The following is a 26,365-nucleotide window of genomic DNA, read 5'->3' as shown; positions in this document are numbered from 1 at the left end:
AAACGTCACAATAACACAAATTACGTTGTATGAGCGGTTTCAGTGGATGAAACGTCACAATGTCACAAATTACGTCACAAATTACGTTGTATGAGCGTCTTCACAGCGGCTGCCACGTAACTAATCTATTCATTCGCCATCTTCAATTTGCATGATTTATAGCTTCCAATATCATTCGTAAGTTTCCTTCCGGTTGGTGAGTAAAAAGTTTTACTTATATGTATAACTAAGGTTTTATCATGCATGTTTACAAATATGTAAACAATTTCGTATGTTTATATGCATGTTTACAAATATGTAAACAATTTCGCATGTTTATAAGTATGGAAACCACTAAGCATCATTATTCTACTGTTGAAATTTTATATGCTTACTAATATATAAACAACTACATGTGTTATACTTATATAAACAACTAAGCATATAATTCGGGCTTTCTATCGTGTATATCTATATGTTTATCAGTATGTAAACAATTACATATATAAATATCGTAGCATATTAATATTAGGAATATAAACTTTGCGTTTTTATCGTTTTAGTTTATATAAACATGTATGTTAAAGTATAAGTGCAGCTATACATCAAATCCAGGTATATTATAAGTACATGTATATGCAAATGTACATAAAATTCAGGTATGTTATTATACGTATGTATTTTGTAAACTTCTCTTTTTATGACAAACATTTAGATGCAATGTCGCAGTTTGTATGTATGCAGGCCTGCTACATACTATTATATTTAATATATGTAAGCTTGTTGGATGTATGCGATTTGTGATTTTGCATCTACTCTGTATTTTCATTAATTAATTAAATCTATATGTTTTGTAATTAAGTATACCACTTCTTATGGTTAATATTTTATCTGTCATACAATTTTAACATTACTAACTCACCAATTATTACATTATGCATCTTCAGTTTTATACACATAATACATACTATCGAATAAGAATTATGGAGCCATGTCGTGCTATAAGCTGGATCTAGCTACAGAAACATGGTACAGGGTATGAGGTGTAGCACCTGATGACGACCTCAAAATTCTTGCCTAATGACGATCTCAAATTTGTTGTATGGCAAAATTTATAATTAATAACTAATAACTAGTAGCACTCTATTATCAAAATTTTCTTTGGCGACCCTACCCTAATTCTTTTCTGTATATATTTTAGTTATTTCACATGTATATACATACCTACATCCCTATTACTATTACCTGTTACTAATATTACTAATTATGTAATAATTCTGGTATATTTATTTCGGTGTATCTTGATTTATTTGGGCGAAGGACGGAGACTCGTGCGATTACTAATTATTACCTTCTATTAGAATCCAAATAAATTAAAAAATATATTTTCAATATTTAATTTTATATTTACTTATACAAAAATTTTAAATTTTAATTTACTTATTGAATAAATTAAATATATAAATAAAAAATATAATTTATTATAAATAAAAAATATTTTAGTTATTTAATTTTAATTTACTTAAAAAATTTTTTTTTTTTAAATTCTAATTTATTGAATAAATTAAATAAAAGTTATTATTAAATTTATCATATAAATAAAAAATATAATTAATTTCTTACTTTTTATTTAGTTTTGTAAAATATAAGTTACTTCTTTATTTCATTATGATTTATGACATACGACCACATGTATGTGTCCGGCCATCAAAAGACAGTACCGCAGTCATCAGACGTGTGGTACACGATGGTCCTTATTTATTTATATTTATTTATTTTTAAAACCATGGGACAACCCATACGTCCCATACGGAGCATATGTATGTTACTACAACACACTTCAACTTCACTATGTTGGTGCATTTGGGAGGTGTTGGAGGGTGAGGCTGGATCGCAATGAGATGGATAGTATTATGGCAGATAATACAGTCACCAATCGGTTAACGATATATAGTTAACCAATCCTACGAATATCAAACAAAGAAAACATCTCGTAATTGCGAGACATTTTTCTCGTAATTACGAGAAAATATATGTATTGGTCAATGATATCTTTCTTTATCATTGTTTTTAGTGCTGTTTTGAATATGAGAAATCACGAAGTATGCCAAATAGCTCATTAGAATACTGAGTTAAAGTTAAACATTACAAAGGAAAGAAAATGACGATTTATTATTGTAAACTTCTGCATCATAAACTAATTAACTTTTACAAGTTTCAAGATAATATAAACTAAAAATAAAGTTAATCTATCATAATGCTTAGAGTAACTGTGTATGAAAGTTCAAGACTCTTTCGAGATTAGAGCTCTCGTTGAGTGCACACTGTGATGGTACATATTGTTGTTTGGCACATATTATCCTCGGCGACGATACATACTCGTATGCAGGTACCCGGTACCCTCACGGTACATATTGTCGTCCGATGGTACATATTATCACCGTGTATAATATATCATAATATATATGTGTCGAGACATGGCATATTTTTTGCATCACAGTACTTCCATACTGCTGTCGGAGACAATAGCCCATTGGAATGTATTGTCACCGGCCACGACAGACGGGAAGGAAATGTGTAAGATAACTATAGGTACCTTAGCTGTGGTTAGATGCTACGAAAGCCTTTTGAGTTCATTTTCGTTACTGAAAAAAAATCACGTTATAACGCGAAACTTTCGCGAATGAACGCGTATTTTTTTTGCATTATAACGCGAAATATTCTATCTCAATATAGTTGTGTAAAACAGGAATCCTTGATTAGTACAATGAACGAAGACTAACGTTATGCATTTATAAGCAACCTTAAGGTAACTCCATACTCGCAATTTTATTTGATACAAGTTTAAAAAGTGTATTTATTTCCATTTATTAGAGTTAAATCTAATAAATTATCAAATAAAATATATAGGTCATCATTCACACTTTTTAAGATCCAAGACATACTTAAACAGAATCATATATCATCGTCGGAAATTTGCGATTTTCTTTAAACAGTGTTAGTGTTACCAAAGTTTTATTATTTTAAAAATGGTTATGACGATACAACAGGATTCATAACAAATTCATGAAACTGTTTCTTCACAAAAATATGCAAAATGTCTGTAAAAAATAAAGGAAATCTATCACATAATAGACTTGATATAGAAATCACTGAAAACATAGTTTTTGCCCTTGGATTCAATGTTTTGAAACATGCAATTGATTATTAAACTTTAATTTAGACTTTTGAAATAGTTTATTTTGAACAAGATTTTTTTTTACAATAACTATCAAAAAATATTCCAACAAAATTCATGTTCCTATCATGCATAAATCTCAATAAATCATTGATTTTGCAAAATCTGACGACATCAAATGAGAGTGGAATTACTATCATATATACACACGGTAGCTCGCCTACATTTTATACACGCATATTTCAGAATGTTTGGCATCATTATATGCTATCAAAGATTTATTTAATGCAAAGTATAATTCATACTTGTATGCAAGGTGAAGATAACGAACAGTGATCAATCTCATAACTCCTACAAGCAATATAAAATAGATAGTTGGGCAAACACGGACCCCTGGACACACCAGAGGTGGGATCAGGTGCCTAGGAGGAGTAAGCATCCCCTGTTGACCGGTCACATCCGCCGTGAACCCCATATCCTGATCAGGTAAACGGAGTTATCCGCAGTCAAATCTGTGTGCCAAGAACGGCTTAACAATGCGGTATGTATTTGATTAATACCAGTGTTGCTAAGCTAACAACAGCTTTTAATACGGGGGTTATAAAATTTTGTTCATTGAAATCAAGCCTAAAATGTTACAGATTTTCAAAGAACTATTGGATTATCAACCACTAAATCCTTGAATTTATGTTATGTTATTGAGTAAACCATGCTTTATCTACATTTACTTTTGATTCATGCAATAACCCGAAAAACTCCTCAGAATATCTCTAGAAAGCACTTGGTGACCTTAGTCATTTTCTTCCAATAATAGATGAATCCACACTTTTCAAAGGTTATGTCCCTTGGCTGTAATCTTTCGGGAAATCCCATAGAATTCTCACAACGACCTTTGTAACTAACTGTTTTATAATTTTGCCATTTGATATGGATTTGCTTTGGTTTTAACATATTTTATTGTTTAATAAGATTTCTCCTATGTGACAATTAATAACACGAAATATGTACAACAGAATCAAAGGTCAATAAGATAATCTTCTTAAAGCAGTCAAATTATATCAAGAGATATGCATATACAAAATTACAAAGTACAACTGGACAAGTCTATCTTTATTTTTCTTCATTGTAATGAGCAAATTATTTCATGCTACTTTTTTTTTATATTGAACGCATTGCATTCAATCCATGAATTCGTGGTTATAAGCAAAATCTACGCTTTATAACCTAAAAGTGTCGCTATAACTCGTAATTTCGCGTTAATTCGCGAAAGTTACGCGTATATTTGCGAAAGTTTCACGCTATAACGGGAAAGTTTCGCGTTACTTCGCTAAACTTTCGCATTATAACGCGAAAGCTACGCGTTTATTCGCGAAAGATTTGCGTTATTTAGCGGAAGTTTCGCGTTAAAACGCGAATATTTTTTTCAGAAATGAAAATGAGCTCAATGGACTTTGGTAAGATGCCGGGTTGTTTAATGCGAATAAATATATGGAATTCTTTTTGCGATTCCAATACCATGGAGGCTGTAGTCGGGTTTTTTTCTCAATCTCATTAATCAAATTATTACATGTTTGATTTGTTTCATTTTATATATTGATTTCAATTCAACATTCAAATATTCATATCTAGTGTGATCAGTCATCCCAAAAATTACTTTGTTAAACATCACTCTGCTTCCACGCACAAGTATTCTGAAGTTAAAAAAAAATATGCTAGAATTCCTCATTTACAATATCTTCGTGGTCTGTCTTCTAACAGTTTGTTGGAATTCCCATGGGCATGAATTGTGCTCCTTTGTTAGCTGATCTGCTTTTATAACCATATGAAGCAGAATTTATTCAAAAACTTCTACGTGAGAAGAAAAAGTCTCTTGCTCTGACCTTCAGCTCGACATTTAGATATATCAACGACGTTTTATCTATTAATAAACTTTCATTCATATGTCGATTCGATATATCTCTGCGAGCTCGAAATAAAAGACACCACAGAGTCGTCCATTTCTGCTTCATACTTAGATATTTCATTCAAAGTAGGTATTAACGGCAAACTAGCAACTCAACTTTATGACAAACGGGATGATTTAAGCTTCTCCATCGTCAACTTCCCATATTTATGTAGCAATATTCCATTATCACCTGTATATGGTGTTTATATATCTCAACTGATTCGATACGCAAGAGATTGTTCTGCGTATAGTCAGTTTTTAAATCTAGGCAAGCTACTGACAAACACGTTGATGGTACAGGGGTTTCAACAGTCTCGATTGAAGTCAGCATTTCGCAAATTCTATGGTCGTTATAACGATCTAGTTCGTCAATACAACCTATCATTGGGTCAAATGCTGGCTGACGTGTTTCATACCGATAGTTAGACCGTTCGTGGTACACTGATTTTGACTACGGATAACTCCGTTTACCTGATCAGGATATGGGGCTCACGCGGGTGTGGCCGGTCGACAGGGATGCTTACTCCCTCTAGGCACCTGATCCCACCCCTGGTATGTCAAGGGGTCCGTGTTTGCCCAACTATCTATTTTGTATTGCTTATAGGAGTTATGAGATTGATCACTGTTCGTTATCTTCGCCTTTCATCAGATAAAACTGCAAGTATGGAGTTACCTTTACCCAAAATTTAAAGTTATCTCCCTTTGTTTTGTCAAATGAATAAACTTTTATGAAAATTCATATACATATCTATATTAACACCCAAAAAAAAATCCTTTGAAAATGATAACTTTTAAAATTTGACGAGAAGGTAGGCGGTAAAACAAGACTATCGTTCGCAGTTCTTTTGGCCAATGCATGACGCTCAATGACAAAGTAGTCACATGCAATAATATCGCTTGGGGACCTAAATAGTATTCTTCTATACAGCAATTAGGCCCCAAGCGATCTTATATACAGGGCATTTAATTAGGTCCCCAAGCGATACAAGTGCCTGTCATAATATACTACTCAAAATTTGATAAGGATCACTAGGTTATATATGTGTAATTTACCACTAACATAACAAAAGACATGAATTTGAGTCAGAAACGTGTTTACTCAGGTTATGAATGGAAATTCATGAACGGCATGAACTTTTATCAATACGGAATGCTTGAAATCTGATAACACCAAAAGGCATTTCATTACAAAAAGTTAACAGCAAGTCAGAGAAAGAATTACGCAGTTTTTGGGGATAGTCCATCATTACACTTAGTCGATGAAGTGTCAATACCGGGTATAGCCTCCCTTTGCATCAATGACGGCTTGACAACGTCGAGCCATGCTGTCAATAAGCACCCGGATGTTTCCAATGGGAAGGTTGTTCCACTCTTCCACGAGGGCGTTTCCGAGCTCTGCCAAAGTCGTGGGTTGTGCTCTACGGCGTGAAAGGGCAACCTGCAGCATGTTCCATACATGCTCAATCGGATTCAAGTCCGGCGAGCGCGCGGGCCAGTCCATACGGACAATTGTCTCCTGCTGAAGGTACTGCTCCACCACCCTGGCGCGATGAGGACGGTCGTTATCATCCATCAGGATGAACTCAGGGCCAACAGCACCAGCGTAGGGTCTGACGTAATCATCGAGGATCTCATCCCGGTACCGCACCCCCGTCATTGTTCCTCTCTCCAGGACATGAAGATCTGTTCTTCCATCCCTGCTGATTCCACCCCAGACCATGATGGAACCACCACCATAACGGTCATGTTCACTGATGTTGGCATCATGGAAACGTTCACGTTGTCGTCGCCACACTCGGTGCCTCCTGGCTGTAAAGTCCAAACAATACCTGGACTCATCGGTGAACAGAACTTGAACCCAATCGTTCTGTGTCCAAGTGACATGATCTTCAGCCCAGTCCAATCGCTCCCGCCGGTGTCGAACAGTCAGAGGGACTCGAACACATGCCCTTCTCGAGTTGAGACCTGCATTGTGAAGCCGATTCCGTATCGTCTGAGTGGACACATTCACCCCCGAGGCGTTCAGGGGGTCGTTACGTAGGCTGGTTGCTCTCCAGAAGGGATGGCGTCATGCCTGAAGAGCCACAAAATGGTCTTGGCGTTGGGTAGTCGACCTCTGACGACCACCCTCATGTCGGTGTGCTGCTGTACCAAAAGTTTGCTGTTGGTTCCAGGCCCTGTTTACAACGCTCTGGTTGACGTTTAGTGTATTTGCAACGTCACGTTGTGAATAGCCAGCGTCAAGCATTCCAATACATCTGCCCAGTTGTTCTGTCGTCAGGCGACGCCTTACACGTTGAGGGGGCATTGTGTTGATAAACGTAGTGTAAACACTCAAGTGAGTTTGAAATTTTAGAAAGAATCAGACACCGATGCCTTAGTGTATATCGTGCAATGGTAGCAAAAGCATAAACTGTGATGAGAAACGCATTTCCCATGAAATGAAATGCACGTGCAAGTTTGTTGAAGACGTTTTTTATTTCACTTGGTCACGATATTGCCAGTTATGCAGTTATTAATTTTTTAAACAGAAAAATATCAATGATCCTTATCAAATTTTGAGTAGTATAGTTTGGGTTCTTTATTGTAGCACTACCTGCCGTGAATGAAGATCTCTATCTTTAAGATACTTCTTATCCGAAAGACCCGTGATCCCTCACTTCTAAAGCTAGGTGTTTGGGGAAAGATCGGTCACTACATATGTTAAACGCCTTAGGTTTGACGCGGCACCGAGTTCGAGAATCAAGGTCGGGACCTCTCGGTTTCGAAGTGAGCGCCCTAAACACCACCAGGTTAATTTTCCTGCAATCACCTGTTTCTCCTGGCCTGCTCAGATTACACCGATGAATCGCGTGCCGTAATATACATGTATGTATCAACTAGTGACCAATGTATTCTCTTGAATAAAAGATTCATTTAGAACAATTGAACAGAGTCCTCCACAGCTGCATCGTACTTGGATAGTTATTGAAAATGAATGTTAACAGCAAACTAACAACTCAGTTTTTTGTTTTGAGTCAAAAACTTTCCGACCGCCAAAAAACTGTGTCAATGTTCTCTGCTTCTATCTAGAACTACCATTTAAGTATTTATTTGTTTCTGAGAAAATCGTTAGAATGTTGATACAAGTTAAGTGACAATTCATTATTAATAAAGGTGTTACCTATTCGTTTGAATTTCCCTTGTGTTGAGTTTCATCGTCATTTTTTCCGGGTAATAGGTCATGCTAAAGTAATATGAAAGGTAAAGATAACGAACAGTTATCAATCTCATAACTCCTATAAGCAATACGAAATAGAGGGTTGGGTAAACACGAATCCCTGGATATACCAGAGGTGTGATCAGGTGCCTTGGAGGAGTAAGCATCCCCTGTCGCCCGCCACAACCGCCATAAGCCCTATATCTTGACCAGCTAAACGGAGTTATCCATAGTCAAAATCAGTGTGCCAAGAACGCCCTAACAGCCGACATAAAACACGTCAGACAGCATTTGACCCAATGATAGGCTGTATTGGCAGAGTAGATCGTTATAACGACCATATAATTTGCGAAATGCTGATTTTGAACGAGACTTTTGGAATCCCCGCACCATCAACTTGTTTGTCAGTAGCCTGCTTTGATTTAAAAACTGACCATACGCAGAACAAGCTCTTGCGTATCTAAACAGTTGAGAGATATAAACACCACATGCAGGTGATAATGAAATATTAACACATAAATATGGGAAGTTGATGATGGAGAAGTTGAAATGATCCCGTTTGTCATAAAGTTGAGCTGTGAGTTTCCCGTTAATATCTACTTTCAATAAAATATTTAAGTATGAAACAGAAGTGGATGACTCTGTGGTGTCTTTTATTTCTAGTTCAGTGGGATATATTGAATCGACATATGAATATTCTAAAGAAATTTTTAGTAAATGAATGAAAATTAGATAATATATCGTCAATATATCTAAATGTCGAATTGAAGTTCACAGGAAGAGACTTTTTCTTCTCATGTAGAAGTTTTTGAATAAATTCTGCTCCATAGGAATATGAAAACAGGTCAGCTAACAAAGGAGCACAATTCGTGACCATGGAGATTCAAAGAGACTGTTGGAAGACCTGATTACCAATGATCACGAAGATACATGCAAGGTGAAGATAACGAACAGTGATCAATCTCATAACTCCTACAATCAATACAAATTAGATAGTTGGGCAAACACGGACCCCTGGACAACCAGAGGTGGGATCAGGTGCCTGGGAGGAGTAAGCATCCCCTGTTGACCGGTCACACCCGCCGTGAGCCCCATATCCTGATCAGGTAAACGGAGTTATCCGCAGTCAAAATCAGTGTGCCACGAACGGCTTAACAATCGGTATAAAACACGTCAGACAGCATTTGACCCAATGCGAGGTTGTATTGACGAACTAGATCGTTATAACGACCATAGAATTTGCGAAATGCTGACTTCAATCGAGACTGTTGAAATCCCTGTACCATCAACTTGTTTGTCAGTAGCTTACCTCGATTTAAAAACTGACTATACCCAGAACAAGCTCTTGCATATCGAATCAGTTGAGATATATGAACACCATATGCAGGGATAATGGAATATTGCTACATAAATGTGGGAAGTTGACGATGGAGAAGCTTAAATCATCCCGTTTGTCATACAGTTGAGTTGTTAGTTTGCCGTTAATGTCTACTTTCAATAAAATATCCAAGTATGAAGCAGAAGTGGACGACTCTGTGGTGTCCTTTATTTCGAGCTCACAGGGATATATCAAATCGACATATGAATGAAAGCTATCATTATTAATAGACAAAACGTCATCGATATATCTAAAAGTCGAATTGAAGGTCACAGCGAGAGATTTTTTCTTCTCACGTAGAAGTTTTTGAATAAATTCTGCTTCATATGAATATAAAAACAGGTCAGCTAACAAAGGAGCACAATTCGTGCCCATGGGAATTCCAACAGACTGTTGGAAGACCTGATCACCAAAGACCACGAAGATATTGTCAATGAGGAACTCTAGCATATTTTTTATTTCAACTTCAGAGTATTTGTGCGTGGAATCAGAGTGGTGTTTAACAAAGTAAGTTTTTGAATGACTGATCACTAGATATGAATATTTCCGTTTTCCGTTTTTGTTGAAGAAGCAACTGTCTATGATGTCAAAAAGTCTAGTCTTTAATTTATCGTGAGGAATGGTCGTGTGTAGTGTTGAAAAGTCATAGGTTTTAATGCTATTCATTTGGGAAAAATTCTGTGATTTCAAGTTTACTAAAAGTTCTTTAGAATTTTTTAGAATCCACATTTGATTAACACCACTTCTGGCATATGTAGTCGCACAGTAAGTTTGAAGTTTCTCCTTCACAGCTGTGAACATTTTCGGGAGGAGCAAAGATAGGGGCTTGGTAGAGCACTTACTGGATCCAGCAATGTATCTTTGTTTGTAAGGGTTTTTATGTAGTTTAGGAATCCAGTATAGGTACGGTAACTCATAGTCATTCGACCCATTGACTGGAATATTAAATGTGTCTAAAACTGAAGCATGGTTTTGAAGAATTTCGTCTTTTGAAAGGGCAGTTGGAGTATAAGTATGATTACCGAAAGTGGAATTAATGCCAAGTTCGTTTAAAATACAGTTGTAATAATGAGCCTTACAAACAAAGACAATGTTGTTACTAGTTTTGTCAGCTGGAACCAAAACATATTCCTCATGTAACCTATCTAATTCTTTTATCACTTCTGGTTTACTAAACACAGAAAGATAGATGGTACGTACTTTTGTTTTCATGTGTCTAATGCGGGATTTTAATATCCCTCTTATGCTTTTAACCCATTCTGACAATGTATCAAGTTCTTCTTTTTCATATTTAGCCCATCGTCTGGCATAATCTTCGACAGAACTCATAATAGAGATGAAGTTCTGTCGTCAATTAAAAGACGGAGGTTCTCTGTATTTAGGACCTTTAAGAATAAGTGATTTGAGGTCCTCATTTTCAACTATATCAACATCACCAGTAATAACATGTCCAGCTGGACTGTAGTTGAAAGAAGATGAAGAACAAGAACATGTTGGTGGATTACGTATAAGATGGTCTATATCTAAGCACTGCAAAGTTTGTTTATAATCAAAAAGTTTGGATGCAATAGTAGAAGTATAGCTGTAGGAAATACAGGGTGTAGACTTGAACTTGAAATAAGTTGGAATACACGACTGAACCCTTTTTTGACGAAGAATGTTGCTTATGTTGACGGCATCTATTCCTTTGTTTGTAAATTTGAGCTTAAGGAACTGACGGCATGATTTGGAAGGAATATCATCCATGGTCCGTGCTGGTTTATAGAGTCTGTGGAAGGCAACATCCATAATCATAGAGTTAAGTCTATATTCAGGTGTTGAAAAATCCAAGTATAGACTAGCCATAGCTTCTTCAAATAACGTATGTAAAACCCTCAATGGAATAGAGTAAAGTTTTGTACGAATATGATGTGGACCCAATTGTCTGTTGACGTGAGGCAAAAGTGAATCAAACGTGACATCATTTATACTTGGTCTTTTATATGAACGGTGTCCGTGACTGCGTTTTCGTCTTTGGGTATTGGGAAAGAGTCCCATCACATTAACGTTATTTCCTTGTGGACTAGTCAAATTTCCCACATCATATACATTATCATTGCATCCATATGGAAATGCAGTGCCTAGGGTCCTGATCCAGTGATCTTCTCGTTGTCTACGAAAAGGGGTGCTTAATGTAGGATTGTTTGTGTGATGGTAATTTTTTTCTAAAATCCTTACCCTCATGGACAAGATGGAGTGGTCCGGTGCATTAAAATGCTTGTAAAGAAGTTGGTTACCACCATTATTAATTTGAAATCTGTGCCCCGATATTCTTTTATTAAGTGAACCCTTGGTTTCTCCCACATAAATTAAGCCACACAGGTTACACTCAATGGCGTAGACAACGTTAGAAGATTTACAAGTTAGATTATCAAACGTTTTGGTACAGAAACTACGTCCAGTTAAATTACTACTAAATGAATTTTAAGTGATCAGTATATCACAAGTTTTGCAATTTTTTGCAGAATATTTTGAGGTTGAACACATGAGGTCTGAAAAGGAATTATCAAATATATCTCTTAAAGGAACATAACAGTCTTTAATTTGGGTATAAGAATTTTGGTTTCTGTACCAAAGCTGACAATCTGACGATTGTACATACGACAAATCTTTGATATCTTGAAGGATAATCCGAGGGACACCAACCGATCTGTAGGAGCCTGTGTCCCTTATAGACTACACAGAGTGACACCTTTTTATACTGGGCGACGTGTCAGCCAGTATTGTTTCGTTATTGTGTATATTCATGAAGGAACATATATCGAGCGACAAGTATCCTCGGGGACAGACTGTCCACCAGCAGAGATACAAACTCGATGGTTAAATGCAAGGTGAAGATAACGAACAGTGATCAATCTCATAAATCCTACAAGCAATACAAATTAGATAGTTGGGCAAACACGGACCCCTGGACACACCAGAGGTGGGATCAGGTGCCTAGGAGGAATAAGCATCCCCTGTCAATGAGAAACTCCAGCATTTTTTTTTTCAACTTCAGAGTACTTGTGCGTGGAATCAGAGTGGTGTTGAACAAAGTAATATTTAGGATGAATGATCACTAGAGAGGAATATTTGCGTTTTCCATTTTTGTTGCAGAAACAACTGTCTATCATGTCAAAAAGTATAGTCTTTAATTTATTGTGAGAAATGGTCGTGTAAAGAGTTGAAAAGTCATACGTTTTGATATTGTTGATTTGAGAAAACTTTTGTGATTGCAAGTTTACTAAAAATTTCTTTAGAATATTCTAGAATCCACATTTGATTTACACCACTTCTGGCATATGTAGTCGCACTGTACATTTGACGTTTCTCCTTCACAGCTGTTCATATTTTCGTGAGGAGCAAAGATAGGGGCTTAGTAGAACATTTACTGGATCCAGCAATGTATTTTTGTTTGTAAGGGTTTTTTATGAATTTTAGGAATCCAGTATAGGTACGGTAACTAATATTCATTCGACCCATTGACTGGAATATTAAATGTGTCTTTTGAAAGGGCAGTTGGAGTATAGGTACGAAAGTGGACGTAATGCAAAGTTCGTTTAAGATACAGTTGTAATAATGAGACTTACAAGCAAACAATGTTGTTACAAGCTTTGTCAGCTGATTCGTCACCGTGTATGTTGTCAGTGTGTCTTGTAAATTTTCCTACAATGCTATTGACTGTCATCTCCCCAATAATGACAACAAAACACAATTCATTGTTTATACATACAATGGCTACTCTCAAAATACTTGTGCATTTTATCTCGTTATTATTCACACGTACTATTTAACAAACAACGGGGTAATTCCTTTTTATGCCCCCTTCAAAGAAGAGGGACATATTCCTTTGCACCTGTCGGTCGGTTGGTAGACCACATGTTGTCCGCTCAATATCCTGAGAACAATTCACTTGATCGTAATGATATTTCATATGTGGGTTGGTTAGGAGTAGAAGAGGACCCCTATTGTTTTTCTCGGGTCAAAAATTTAAATGTCAAGGGTCAATCTACTTTGGACATAAGAATACATTGTCCGCTCAATATCTTGAGACCTCTTTGCTTGACAGACATCAAACTTAGTACACTGGAACATTGTAAGAAGTAGATGACCCCAATTGATTTTGAGGTCAAATGGTCAAATGTCAAATGTCAAACTGGACATACGAATATACTGTCTGCTGAATATCTTGAGAACCCTTCGCTTGGTAGACATCAAACCTGGTACACTGGTATATCTTTAGGAGAAGATGACCCCTCTTGATTTTGAGGTCACATCATCAAAGGTCAAGAGTCAAACTAGAGATAGGAATATATTGCCCGCTCAATATCTTAAGAACGCTTTGCTTGACAAACATCAAACTTGGTACATTGGTACATCGTTAGGAGAAGATGACCCCTATTGATTTTCAGGTCACTTGGTTAAAGGTCAAGGGTCAAACTGGACATAGTAATATATTGCCTTCTATATTTTAAGAATCATTTGCTTGAATGACACCGAATTGGTACACTGGTACGGCATAAGGAGTAGATGACCCCTATTGAATTTTAGGTCACATGGTCAATCCACTCTTGACATAGGAAGATATTCTCTGTTCAATATTTTGAATTGGTGATACTACTATCAATAAAATGATGCATGTGTATAACCCTTTTCAATTTTGTACCATGGGGGGCATATATGTTTTACAAACATCTCTTCTTTAAAATTCTCTTTATTATATATTTTACACTTTCCATCCCTTGAAACTCGACCAATTTGCAAACAAATTGTCAGCGGTGGTTGTACGGATGTTGACCTTGTCACCAGTTTTGAGAATCAGTGGTACAGTATTGGCACAGTTTCCAAACCCTGGATTATTACGATTATTACAATTTGAGTAGCCTTTATGAATTCCATTGACAAGAATATTTGTGTCAAAGATTTTTTTAGAGAGCACCAAACTTGTCCATGTAAAAATATACAGTCCGTCAGAGGGCGCTGTGAAGATTCCACTATGACGATTGTAGGCCATTCCTCTGTTGAGATGGACGCCATCATAAACAACATTGATAGGAGAATTTGGATTTAGGTGCAAACGTTTGGTGGTGTACGCATTAAAGGCGATGATTGTTTTCTCTGCAAATGTATAATTTAAAATTTTAGAATACATTTTACATTTGCTTCAGCAGATTTGGACAGCTATTAACTATGTATACATTTACTAATATTTCTGCATTCCGATTAGGTATAAATGCTTATACCTTTTCAGTTTTCACGTGCATTCCTTGTCACTTTCATTGTTTTTCACGTGCTATAATTATCAAACATCCGAATACAAAAAAGGAAGTAGAAAAGATCGCTAAAATCTCTAGTAAAAAAACCTCTTACTTGAACGACGACTAAATCACAATGCTCAATGCTTGTGAAGATGTGTATTGCATGTAAAACATTGCAATATTGGACCTTTTTTTATTTATTTTATATAACTTTTCATTTGTATTGTATAAATTTTCATTAGCATTCTATAACTTTTCATTTGTGTCGTATAATTTTTCATTTGTATTATGAAAACATCATTTGTATTTTCTATTTGTGTTGTAATATTTCCCTTCATATTGTGTACTTTTCATTGGTATTGTTTAGTATTAATATTTATTGTATGCAAGGTGAAGATAACGAACAGTGATCAATCTCATAACTCCTATAAGCAATACAAAATATAAATTTTTGATTTCTATTTGTATTGTATATTTTGGTTTGTTAAAGAGGATTTCACTGGTTTAAACCATGGTTCGATTTTCAAGTCACGGATCTCTATCTTTTTCTTAACTACTTTTTCCCTACATTTAGATTCTGCTGAACTAATCTCGTGTTTGACTAGTCCTGGATGGAAATAAACGACCAGTTTATCTCGTTAAGCATCCGGAACATCTCTCTCGTTTTCAACACGACAAAGGCTAAAGCTTAACCGATGAAATCCTTCACAATAAATCAAAATAGATAGTCCCAATGATACGAAAAAAATGAAAAAAAAAAATGAAAATATACAACACAAATGAACAAGAGGCCCACGGGCGTATTTGCATTTAAGTCTCAATATGAAATCCTTTGTCTACATGTTTATGATATTTTAAAATATACACACAATTTCTATTCATTTACAGAAGAAGAAATGGAAGTTTGATACTTATAAATCATTTCGACACCCCCAACTCCTCCCAAAACCCTGATTCATGAATTTCACAATTGAAGAAAACATTACAGACATCATAACCATGCATTTAATTCATCTCCCATGACTGTAAAAGTAGAGAAGAAGAAATGAATTTTTATACATTTTTATGATGTGGCCATATTTGCCCTGCCTAGGGGCATGAACCCCGGACCCAGGAACCATGAATTTAGCAATTTAAGTAGAGAGATTGAAGGACATCATAATCATGCATTTAATTTTTGTCAAATTTATATATGGGAGCAGAGAAGATTTTCTAAAATTTAATACATTTTCATTTTGGCCCCACCCTAACATCACAACACCTTAGCTTGGGACCTAGAATTTCCCAATTTTGATAGAGACACTTTTACTTATTATAACCATGTACTCAGTTTGTCTGCTAGATGCTCAGAGGTAAAGAAGATGATTTTTAAAGATTGTATTCATTTTACAGTTTTATCCAAAATGCATGGTCCCTGGGGCTTGGGATCATGAATTTCACAATTTAAGTTTCCCTTTCCCTACAGATCCTACTAAATTTGGTTGAAATTGGCCGAGTAGTTTAAGAGAAGAAGCTGATAATCTTCAAATGTTAACTCAAGACGGACTACGCACGACGACGGAGGAATACGGATATCAATAGGTCACTAGGGTGACTCAGGTGACCTAAACATTATACAATACAAATGAAAAATATACAAATGATTGACTGAATATTGTTTAACGTACCTCTCGAGAATCTTTCACTCATATGGAGATATACAGATGAAAAATTATAAATGAAAATGATACAATACAAATGGAAAAGATCAAATATTTCAACGTTTGACTTGCCATAGACGTGTGTACGATATTTGTCAGAGACTAACTTCAGAAGAGGGAGAGTTGTCCGCTACATTTTCTCCCTTTCTGTATTATCTGGAGCCGTAGACCAACAATTCGAACTGACAGGTCTGTTACATTACATTTTCTCCTTTCCTGTTACCAATGTGGTAAATTAACATAATTATCTTTTAAGTGTCGAAGAAAGCCATTTATCCGAGTAATCCCCAAATGTATGACACTGGATTTATAAATCTCATTTCCATACTCAGGGTGGTGACAGCACTTTCTGTTCAATAAAACCCTTTCTAGCAGGTCGAACATTAATCATAGATTGGCAGTAATCAGGACCAAAAAAAAAACACACCTAAAAATGCAAATCTACGTGATCAAAACACTATCAAAACATTGCAAGTACAATGATTTCAAAATTTAATTCCTTTTTATCGAGAAGTTATGATTGTTGTTTATTTACGTCATACCTGCAGAATGTGGATTTAGGGTCTTTAAATGATTGTTCTTTATTTACGTCATACCTGTAGGATGTAGATTTGGGGTCTTCACGCAACGATACTTGACCTCCAGATATTTGGAATAGCTAGGACACGGATCCCCGAAGTTCTGGTCAGTGGCCTGAAGATGACATGTCCTGTACCCATTACAGTTCCATTTGACCTTCAGTTCCGATGTTTTTGAATGACACGTTCGTGTATCTGTTTTACCATCGGGACACAGCATGGGATCTGTTCGTCCGTAACTGGCGGTTAGAATCTGAATTTTGGTTCCTTTCAGACAACGTATAAAACCCTTTTGACCACCACAGAGGGCATACGACTGATCTGCTGAAGTGGTAAGATATATTTTTGATACCAGCGTTGTACCTTTCTTTGAAATTGAATATCTATGCAAGGAATAAGCATATGACTTACCTGATGCACATGTCTCTGCGACCAATGATAACACGAGTAATATACGTACACGAGTGAAATATTCCATCTGTTTTTCTTCTACAAGATGGTATATAAGAAATATAAAATGATACTTAAAGATTATGTCCTGAATATAGGAAAATATGTCCACCCAAAGGTCGTTGTATGCTAAAGAGAATCGAACTTGCGAGTTCTGTCTCTGCGTAACGAGCGAGGACAGCCATCTTTACCGATATTCTGTGTATTTTCTTTAGATTTTTTCAAATTATATATAAGCACTTATGTATCCTTTAGGCCTATGTAAAAAGTTATGACGTCACAATCATTGAGTTATGTAAGCAAATAGCCAGCTCTTATTGCATAGTAAAAGCATGGCTACTCTCTATAAAATTTACAAGGGAAATATCAAAACATGTAGTAGTGCAGATTTCAAAAGACAATCTAAAGATAAAGATCACATCATTTCTCAGACAAATTATTTGATGAATTATCATTAATAGTGCTTCAACATTCTCTAAATATAGTATTACCTTGTATCAGCAGAATAGTTTACAATGACGAATACATCTATAAACCATATATATATATATATATATATATATGTTATAGTATTTGCGTGACTGTATGCACCATGTTGCTTTCTTGCATGACATGAGCGTTGTGTTACTAATTTTCGAATCGCATGTTGTCATGTCGCTTCAAAATTATTCCATTGCTTAAAATCAAGTGTACGTGATTTTTTCATTCGTTTTGGGAATATAGCTTGGGTGATAAGGGATATTCTTTATGCCAAGAATACGACAAAGGAGTGTATCATTTTCAAATTAGATTTACCGAATTTCTTTGATTTGTTTTTTTTTTTCTCAAAGATTATTCCTTTAAATCACTCCTAAGAAACCGTGAATAAAATTAAGTTAGAAAAATATGCATTCGGAATAGGTTGTTGGCTAATAAGGAACATACTTCGTGCCCATGGAAATTCCTAATGATCCAATCAACAAGGACTACGTAGATATTTTCAGTTAGGAACTCCAACAACTTTTCTCTATCAGCTTCAGAGTACTTTTGCGCAGAATCAGTGTGGTATTTAACAAAGTCGTTATTTTGAATGAGTTCCAATTTTATTGAAGAAACAGTTGTCTTTGATGTAAAAAAAAAAAAAAAAAAAAAGAAAAAAAAAAAAAAAAAAAAACCTAGTTTCTAATTTGGAGAAAGGAATGGAAGTGTAAGCATATAATCCCCTCTGACAATTCATTATTATTAATACTCATTTCAGTATTCTATATAACATATATAGGCCTTAAGACAAACTACATCTAATTTTCATATTTTTGGAAAATAGATTAACTGTTAACTAATTTGAATTTATCACTTACCACCGTTATAAATTCCCTAAACTAACTTAATCCACTTTTACAATTCTCTCCAGCAAATTACTTTCGAGGTACTGGTTGCGATAACCAATAGGTTTGTACCTGGGAGTTCCGAGTTTGATGCTCTACCACGGCCCCAAGGTGTTTAAGATATGCAATGACTGTTCCGTCGCCAAGAGGCTTATATCAGCTACCTACACAAGATATGGGTCTTTCGGATTTTCCGTGTCTGGGTAGGCGTTTTCATGAAATGGGTCAAATCTTGTGACACCTAACCTACAGCAGGTGATGGCTCTATGTAAGGGTTGTTTTTTTCTCTCGAATAAATCGTGAATTTAAAGTTTTCCAGAAAAGGTTATTTCATGCCAATCTAGATGTTGGAACTCCCTGTCTGAGTGAGTGATTGATTGATTGATTGATGTTTTCCACCACACTCAACAATTTTTCAGTTATCTGGTAGCGCCCAGTTGTTGTTTTTTTTGGCATACTATAAAAGCTGGCCTGACCCCATTGGCCTGGCCCCAATTTTGGCCTCTAATTATACTCCATCCCAAATTTTGGCCTGGCCTCAAAAGTTGGCCTGGGCTCAAATTTGACCTCTAAATTTGTTTTGTCCTCAACCAAAAAAAAATTGTTAATTCAAAATTTTAATTGAATTCATTGATTTATTATTGGATTTAGTTTTTCAAAGTCATAGCGAATAAATGATGTTTCTGTTGTTTTGTAAATGTGCACTTTAAAATAATCATGAACTACCACTAATCTGATTAATGTTATTGAATATCTATTGATCAGTTTATTGAATAAATCATTTTCTTTCCCTTCATATCTTTATGTACTAGTACACACCAACAGAGATTGCACAACTAATGAAACAATTGGCATATTGATTTTTTTTTCCAGAATTATGATTGATTTATTATAGGTTTTAGTTTTTCAAAGTTGTAGAAATAAAATGATGAATGTCTATTAGAATAAACATGAACTACTACCAATCTGATTGATTTTATTGATAATCTATTGACAAAATTATTTGCTTTTCCCTTCCTAACTTATGTACTAGAACACCAAAAAGTATACTGATGAAATGATTGATACGTTTTGTATTCAATAGAATTCAATTTGATATCAATTTACATATTATAAAAGTGTTGTCATTATAATGAATTTGATATTAAGAGCAGCGCACATTCAGAACAGAGCATGTGGTCTTAATGTTTTCAATGTGCAGATAGCACGCAATTAGTGTTACTTGTTTAATTTCCAAAGCATGATAAATGACATATTTAAAAATCAAAATAAACACAGTGAAATGTTTGCTAGCATAATGATAATAGCCAATAAACTAAGGGTTTTAGATTTGTATTTTAGTGTTCATTTATCTATACTTTACGTAGAATGAACAATGTACATGTAGATTAAAACGAATATGATGTATTATAAATAGTTCTTTCTTGATTTCATGATTAAGTTTCAATACTCATTGCAAAAGTGACAAGTTCCCATGCTATGAAGGCCTGTCCTGTCAGGATAAAGGGAATATCTATCACCATATTAAAGGATGGTGATGAAAACATTTGATGAAGGTGAAAATTCCATTATACAGAAACAATGGAGCAGTCCAACATTTGCAAATAGGGTGTGTTTGATACAACAGAAAATTTTAATTAGTAACTCATTTTATGATTGTGCCTAAACTAAATAAGGTATACAAAATTGTCTGTCTGAATTTTCAAAATTGTGATTTTTTTCTAGTTTTGTGATAAAGCAACAGTAAAACAGAACTAATTACAATTATTACATTAAATCTGTCCACCGGTCCTCTTCTTATTTTATATCAAAACTTGCATTAGTTAACCACAAAAAAAATCGTTTGTACCTCTATCTAACCACTGCAGCAGCTATATCTAAGCAAATATCAGATACATGTAATGCTCATAATATTGTTTTATAATGGAGAACAAAGGTTTATGCATCTACAAATTCACAAAGTGCAGCTTTAATTTTTGTGCTTTACTTCTTAACGTTTTTAGACTGTCATCAAAATCATCTTTCATTCTGATAATGATTGAAAATAAACGTTCTGTGCAGAGCTGTGTGACATTTCAAACCCGTATATCATAGATTAACCTCAACCTTGACTTTCTGTCAAGACCCGTGCTGTAGAACTCTGTGTTGAATTAATATGTTGTAAATAATCTGACATCCCATTACAGCACTAGTGTTACATGTTTATTTCAAATAGTTGAAACAGATATGAACATCCTTAATTCATCAAAGTTGTAGTTTCAAATCTGTATGATTTATGGTAGTATTTTTATACCTAGATATCAGACTCATTGTTCTTATCAATGAGAGTGATGGTGGTACACTACATTGCAGTGTGTGAAGTGTGATGATTCATCATTACGCTAGTGTGAATTTGTTTTTTATATTCATTATCAATAAGTGAAATGGATCATTAGTAAAATGAGTTTTCAATGTGCATATTTACAAAACAACACAAACATATCATTTATATTCAATAATTTTGAAAAATCAAAACTAATAATAAACAATGAAATCAATCATAATTCAGAAAAAAAATCAATAAGCCAATCATTTCATTAGTTCCGTATACATTTTTTAGTGTGTACTAGTATATATGTTAGGAAGGGAAAAAATTATTTAATCAATAAACTGATCAATAGATATTCAATAAAATCAATCAGATTGGTGGTAGTTCATGATTATTTTAATGTGCACATTAACAAAATAACAGAAACATATAGTTCATGTTCAACAATTAAAAAAAAAATAACATCAATAATAAATCAATGAAATCAATCATAATTCTGGGGAAAAAAATCACTATCCCAATCGTTTCATTGGTTGTGTATACATTTTTGGTGTATACAAGTACATACAGATATGAAAGGAAAAGAAAATGATTTGATCAATAAACTAATCAATAGATATTCGATAAAATCAATCAGATTGGTGGTAGTTTATGATTATTTTAAAATACAACAGTAACATCATTTATCTGCTATGACTTTGAAAAACTAACACCAATAATAAATCAATGTATTCAATCGAAATTTTAAATTAAAAAAAAAATTTTGGTTGAGGCCAAAAAAAATTTTAGAGGCCAAATTTGAGGCCAGGCCAACTTTTGAGGCCAGGCCAAAATTTGGGATGGACCATAATTAGAGGCCAAAATTGGGACCAGGCCAGGCCAATGGGGCCAGGTTTTATAGTATGCCTTTTTTATTGTTGGATGAGAGTTCCCAGACAATCTGACTAAAGTACAGACCTATATATATAATAATATAGGTCTGTACTTTAGTCAGATTGGTTCCCAGATACAATGTACCTGGGAAGAGACCACCGACCTTCCGAATGTAAACTGGGAAACTTTCTCACTTACCGGGAAACTTTCTCACTTACCGGCACGAGCGGGATTCGAAAAGAGGTGAGAGGCCGTGTCATTTTGAGCGCGATGCTCTAACCACTCGGCTACGGAGGCCCTCCGTCTGAGTGAAGATGACTATCTAAGGTCACACTCGTCTGTACCACGCTTACTCTCCGTCAACCGTCAGCTGTTCTCCCTCCTACAGTGTAATCAATCGCCTGTTTGTCCTGGCCTGCTCATATTACACTGATGAATCACGTGAAGAACACACGTGCTGTAACATCCATGTATGTACCAACTAGTGAACAATGTAATCTCGTGAATGGAAAGTTTAATGTATACTCTTTCGTAGGTTTGTGGAGGCTGGCCGATGGAATATCACGTTTACTCAAGTACAGTATATTTTTTGTTCAATACAATATATGAATAAAGGTATATATATATATATATATATATATATATATATATATATGATTTTCTTGTGAAATTCTGATTTACATAAAAGTCTTATTAATACCCATATAAAAGTCTCATTGATACCCTTTATCAATGACCACGGGTACTAGAAGACCAGGAAAATAATCATGGTATAATAAACCCTTCTTTTTTTTCCTTTCGTAGTGTTAAGAAATCTCATGTGTGACGTAGAACACCCTGGTATTTTCCTTTCACTTTATCACTTGTTTGCCACTGTTTTTATTTAATTTGTCGTTCTGGATAATATTTAACGGATCCCCCCTTATCACGACTGGAATCTGAATAATATTTAATGGACCCCCTACTAGCACGCCTGCAAAAATTGAAACACACAGCCAGATCATCCCATGTTACTTTCCAAAGTTCTCCCTTACTGCGGTTATGACAAGTTGCTGATTTGCACAAAAGTAAAACATTTACGTGCTGATTGGGAATTTAACACGCTGGAGTTTCAAAGGGTTGTAACAAAATGTAAATATCTCATGAAAAACATCATTATTCAATGTTTATACCTTTATTACAGATAGACAGATATATTTATTAATTTGAATTACAAATGTTGATTTTTAAAAATAAATATAGTTAATTCTACCATTACACTGCATTCAGCAGTTCTGAAACTGTATATTATTCAATCTTTACTATACATACATAAGGTATAAACTTACCATATTTAACAGGTGTAACTTGATAATCGTCAGCATTGTACACTATATGCATCAATTTTCTTTATATAAATTTTACGCCATTTCATGAAATAATTGCTAATTTACTACACATTATCATTTTTTCCCATTGTATAGATGATCTTATCCTACATGTAAAACATATACGGTACCAATTTTGATGCACCAGATGCGCATTTCGACAAATAATGTCTCTTCAGTGATGCTCAACCGAAATGTTTGAAATCCGAAATAACTACATATAAAAGTACTGTAAATTTCTGAAGATTTTTACATAGCGTAAAACATTTTGTGCTTTTTGACTTTTAAGACCATTATTTTACAAATTCACTTATCCTTCACCATTGAATACTTTTGATCAAGTTTATACAAAAGGACCATTCACTATCAAACGATAACTGTGAAACCCTTCACTGCAATACCAATGACACGTTTGAAATCTAAAAGCATGAATATATTTAACTTTATCCAGAGCATCTGTCAGTAGATCTGCATTTTTCTAGCAGTGAAGACACGCCCACAACTATGTATATACATATACATATTATACATGTAAAATAAGGACTATTCATTATTTCTATTCTAAGTATGCAATATACAATACTACAACTATTATACTAAATGGAAAACTGAAAAATAAAGGTATCTTTCAAATATACATTACAGCTCATTTTTCACCTTTTTAAATGAATAATATTTAGAAGTAAAAATATATATATACATCAGGAGTTTTGTTAATGCGATATGCAAACATTTGAAGTACAACAAATAATGAAATATGGATAATGCCACACAGTGAAGTACAGGATGTGAAATGAGCAAGGTGAACATGAAGAACGGACGTCTCTGATTGCAGTCGTCCACAAACTGCCAATTTCAGGCATCAGCACATTTGTTGAGTTCTTTTGTCAATATAGGCACGAAGATTACGTTGGATAAGATGAACGCTTTGAAAGAAAAGAAACAATTAATCTAGAAAAGAAAACAAAATTATGAAAACAATGTGTTAAGTATGGGATATAATACATGTCATCTTCAATGTTAGTAATACCTCAAGTTAACACATCCTTTGAATCAAGTTACTGCCTGGATACTACATTGCAACTAAGTGTATATGTGACCTTGAATCTGACCTAAAAAAAGGTCATTCACCGGTCATGAATATAATTGATATGAAGTTGCATTGCTAAATAGTAATGCACTCCAAACGCGAAGATCATGAGGTATACTTTTTATGTAAGCAAAAGCACTATGTACAACTAATTAAAAAATCTCGAAAAATAATTTTAAAGAAAGAAATCATAACGATGATATTTCATAGATTGTAAAACGTTTTCGAAGCTGTTTTATACGCCAATACAAAAAATAACCGGTATAAACGGGTAAATCAAGCAAATTCCTATCAACTTTTACAGACTTGATAGATCTATAGTCCGACTGATTATGATGAAATATACGACGAATGTTATCAAATGAAATCGGGCATGAATATCGTGCAACTTCCCTTCAACTTTAGTGTCGCCCACCATAAGTCTATTAGCTTTCACAAACTATGCTGCACGTGTAGTTAAAATTTTTAAAAGTATTGATACATTATAACTATTTATCACAATCACGAGCCCGACGTCGTACGCCCGTGATGTCGCTTTAAAGATTGTCCCATTCTTTAGAAGTATAAACAAATATATTTAAATTTCCAACTTTTTGCCTTCGATAGCTTTACCAGTGGTAACGATAGCCATTTCCTCAAGAATGCGATGCAGTTGTGAACTATGTTTGTATGAATCTTTGAAAATATAGTACTTCTATCTTAACTGCTAGGAATTCGTATAGAAAAGGAATTAAAATGGAAATATAAAAAAAAAATTCAGTTTTGAAATGCATGAGGGCATGAACTACAATGTTATAAAAGATATATTTCAGGCCAACAATGTAATTTTTAACCTATTTTCTTCCTATCAAGAAAACAAATGATATACATGTACTCACCGTTTTTCTATGAATCCCAATGTGTGAAATGCCACAAAAGATCCCACTAGCCTCTGGAATTTCCACTGTTATCACAGCGTGCTCTCCCATCTGGACCCACGGGGCAGCCCGGGGTCCCCTGTAGGTAAAACAAAGATAATTTAAAACAACATCGGTAGTGTCAACACCACAAGATTTCTAATACTGTAAATTCCTTATTTTACGCGAATACTTAAATCGCGAAATGACTCGTACACGTCAAATCGCGAGAACAGAAATTCACGAGTGTTATGTTGATCAAGAGTTTTTAGCACTGTAAATATAAGAATGAATAACTTTATTTCGCGAGTGATGCTTCTCGCGAAGATAATAAATTTCTCGCGTATAATTAGAAATTTACAGTAAATGTTCCGTGAACCCTGTCTTATCAGGTTGTACTACTTGTGTATCTATATGAAATGCTGATAACACGTACTATTCAATATAACACCAACCATGCAGAAAGATATAGACGACATGGGAAAAAAAAGAAACCATATCAAACAAGGTAAATAAGTTTAGGGGTGGTGTCATGCATGGAAAATGTACTTCTGCTCATGCCATTTACCTTCATGTAATACTGAATACCACATCCGGGCAACGGAAGGCCATTATCACCCACGGGACAAGGGGCGTCTAGTCCGGGCATTCCCTGACCAGGCAAAACCACGTTCAATTAGCAAGTTTTGAACGATAAGTTACAACACTCTGGACACTACATTACAAACAGACACACGGACAATGACAATACCAAACAATGAACAACACTATCAGAATCACAACA

The 26,365-nt window shown here is 34.8% G+C and overlaps 2 protein-coding genes across 19 annotated transcripts in view; both read right to left on the bottom strand.

Annotated features, from left to right (window-relative positions):
* Nucleotides 1–14,395: 14,395 nt before the first annotated feature.
* On the bottom strand, nt 14,396–22,867 carry LOC125668268 (uncharacterized). 4 transcript variants are annotated; one of them, XM_056164180.1, is made up of 4 exons: nt 22,447–22,867; nt 17,645–17,722; nt 17,252–17,554; nt 14,396–14,815 (listed from the first exon to the last, which is right to left on the bottom strand). In XM_056164180.1, exons 2-4 carry the CDS (start codon nt 17,709–17,711, stop codon nt 14,424–14,426), a joined length of 762 nt encoding a protein of 253 aa, XP_056020155.1. In that variant the 5' UTR covers nt 17,712–17,722; nt 22,447–22,867; the 3' UTR covers nt 14,396–14,423. The 4 variants fall into 4 exon arrangements, with proteins under 4 accessions (XP_056020155.1, XP_056020153.1, XP_056020154.1 ...); XM_056164178.1 differs by having other exon boundaries at nt 17,252–17,557; nt 22,447–22,862; XM_056164179.1 differs by lacking the exon at nt 22,447–22,867 and adding an exon at nt 18,175–18,216.
* Nucleotides 22,868–23,386: 519 nt separating this feature from the next.
* LOC125668263 (collagen alpha-1(XXVIII) chain-like) overlaps nt 23,387–26,365 on the bottom strand; it is a 56,464-nt gene continuing 53,485 nt past the window's right edge. For 11 of the 15 annotated variants that reach the window (XM_056164161.1, XM_056164165.1, XM_056164160.1 and 8 more), the window contains 3 exons: nt 26,150–26,233; nt 25,564–25,681; nt 23,387–24,521 (listed from right to left, as the gene is read on the bottom strand). In XM_056164161.1, coding sequence (XP_056020136.1) covers nt 25,610–25,681; nt 26,150–26,233 — 156 coding nt within the window. In that variant the 3' untranslated portion in view covers nt 23,387–24,521; nt 25,564–25,609. The remainder of the gene's footprint in view (nt 24,522–25,563; nt 25,682–26,149; nt 26,234–26,365) is intronic. The other 4 variants (XM_056164168.1, XM_056164171.1, XM_056164172.1 and 1 more) reach the window with 1 other exon arrangement.

Source organism: Ostrea edulis, chromosome 4, assembly GCF_947568905.1.
Source record: "Ostrea edulis chromosome 4, xbOstEdul1.1, whole genome shotgun sequence".
NCBI lineage: Eukaryota > Metazoa > Mollusca > Bivalvia > Ostreida > Ostreidae > Ostrea > Ostrea edulis.
Note: the sequence above shows the minus strand (reverse complement) of the source record. Positions and strands in the feature narration are given on the sequence as shown.

Coding starts and splice junctions, on each gene's coding strand:
- LOC125668268 (XM_056164178.1), bottom strand. CDS start 17,711: ATGGAATATTTCACTCGTGTACGTATATTACTCGTGTTATCATTGGTC. Junction 17,558..17,644: donor CGCAGAGACATGTGCATCAG/GTAAGTCATATG, acceptor TTACCACTTCAG/CAGATCAGTCGTATGCCCTC. Junction 14,816..17,251: donor CCCAAATCTACATCCTACAG/GTATGACGTAAA, acceptor ATACATTTGCAG/AGAAAACAATCATCGCCTTT.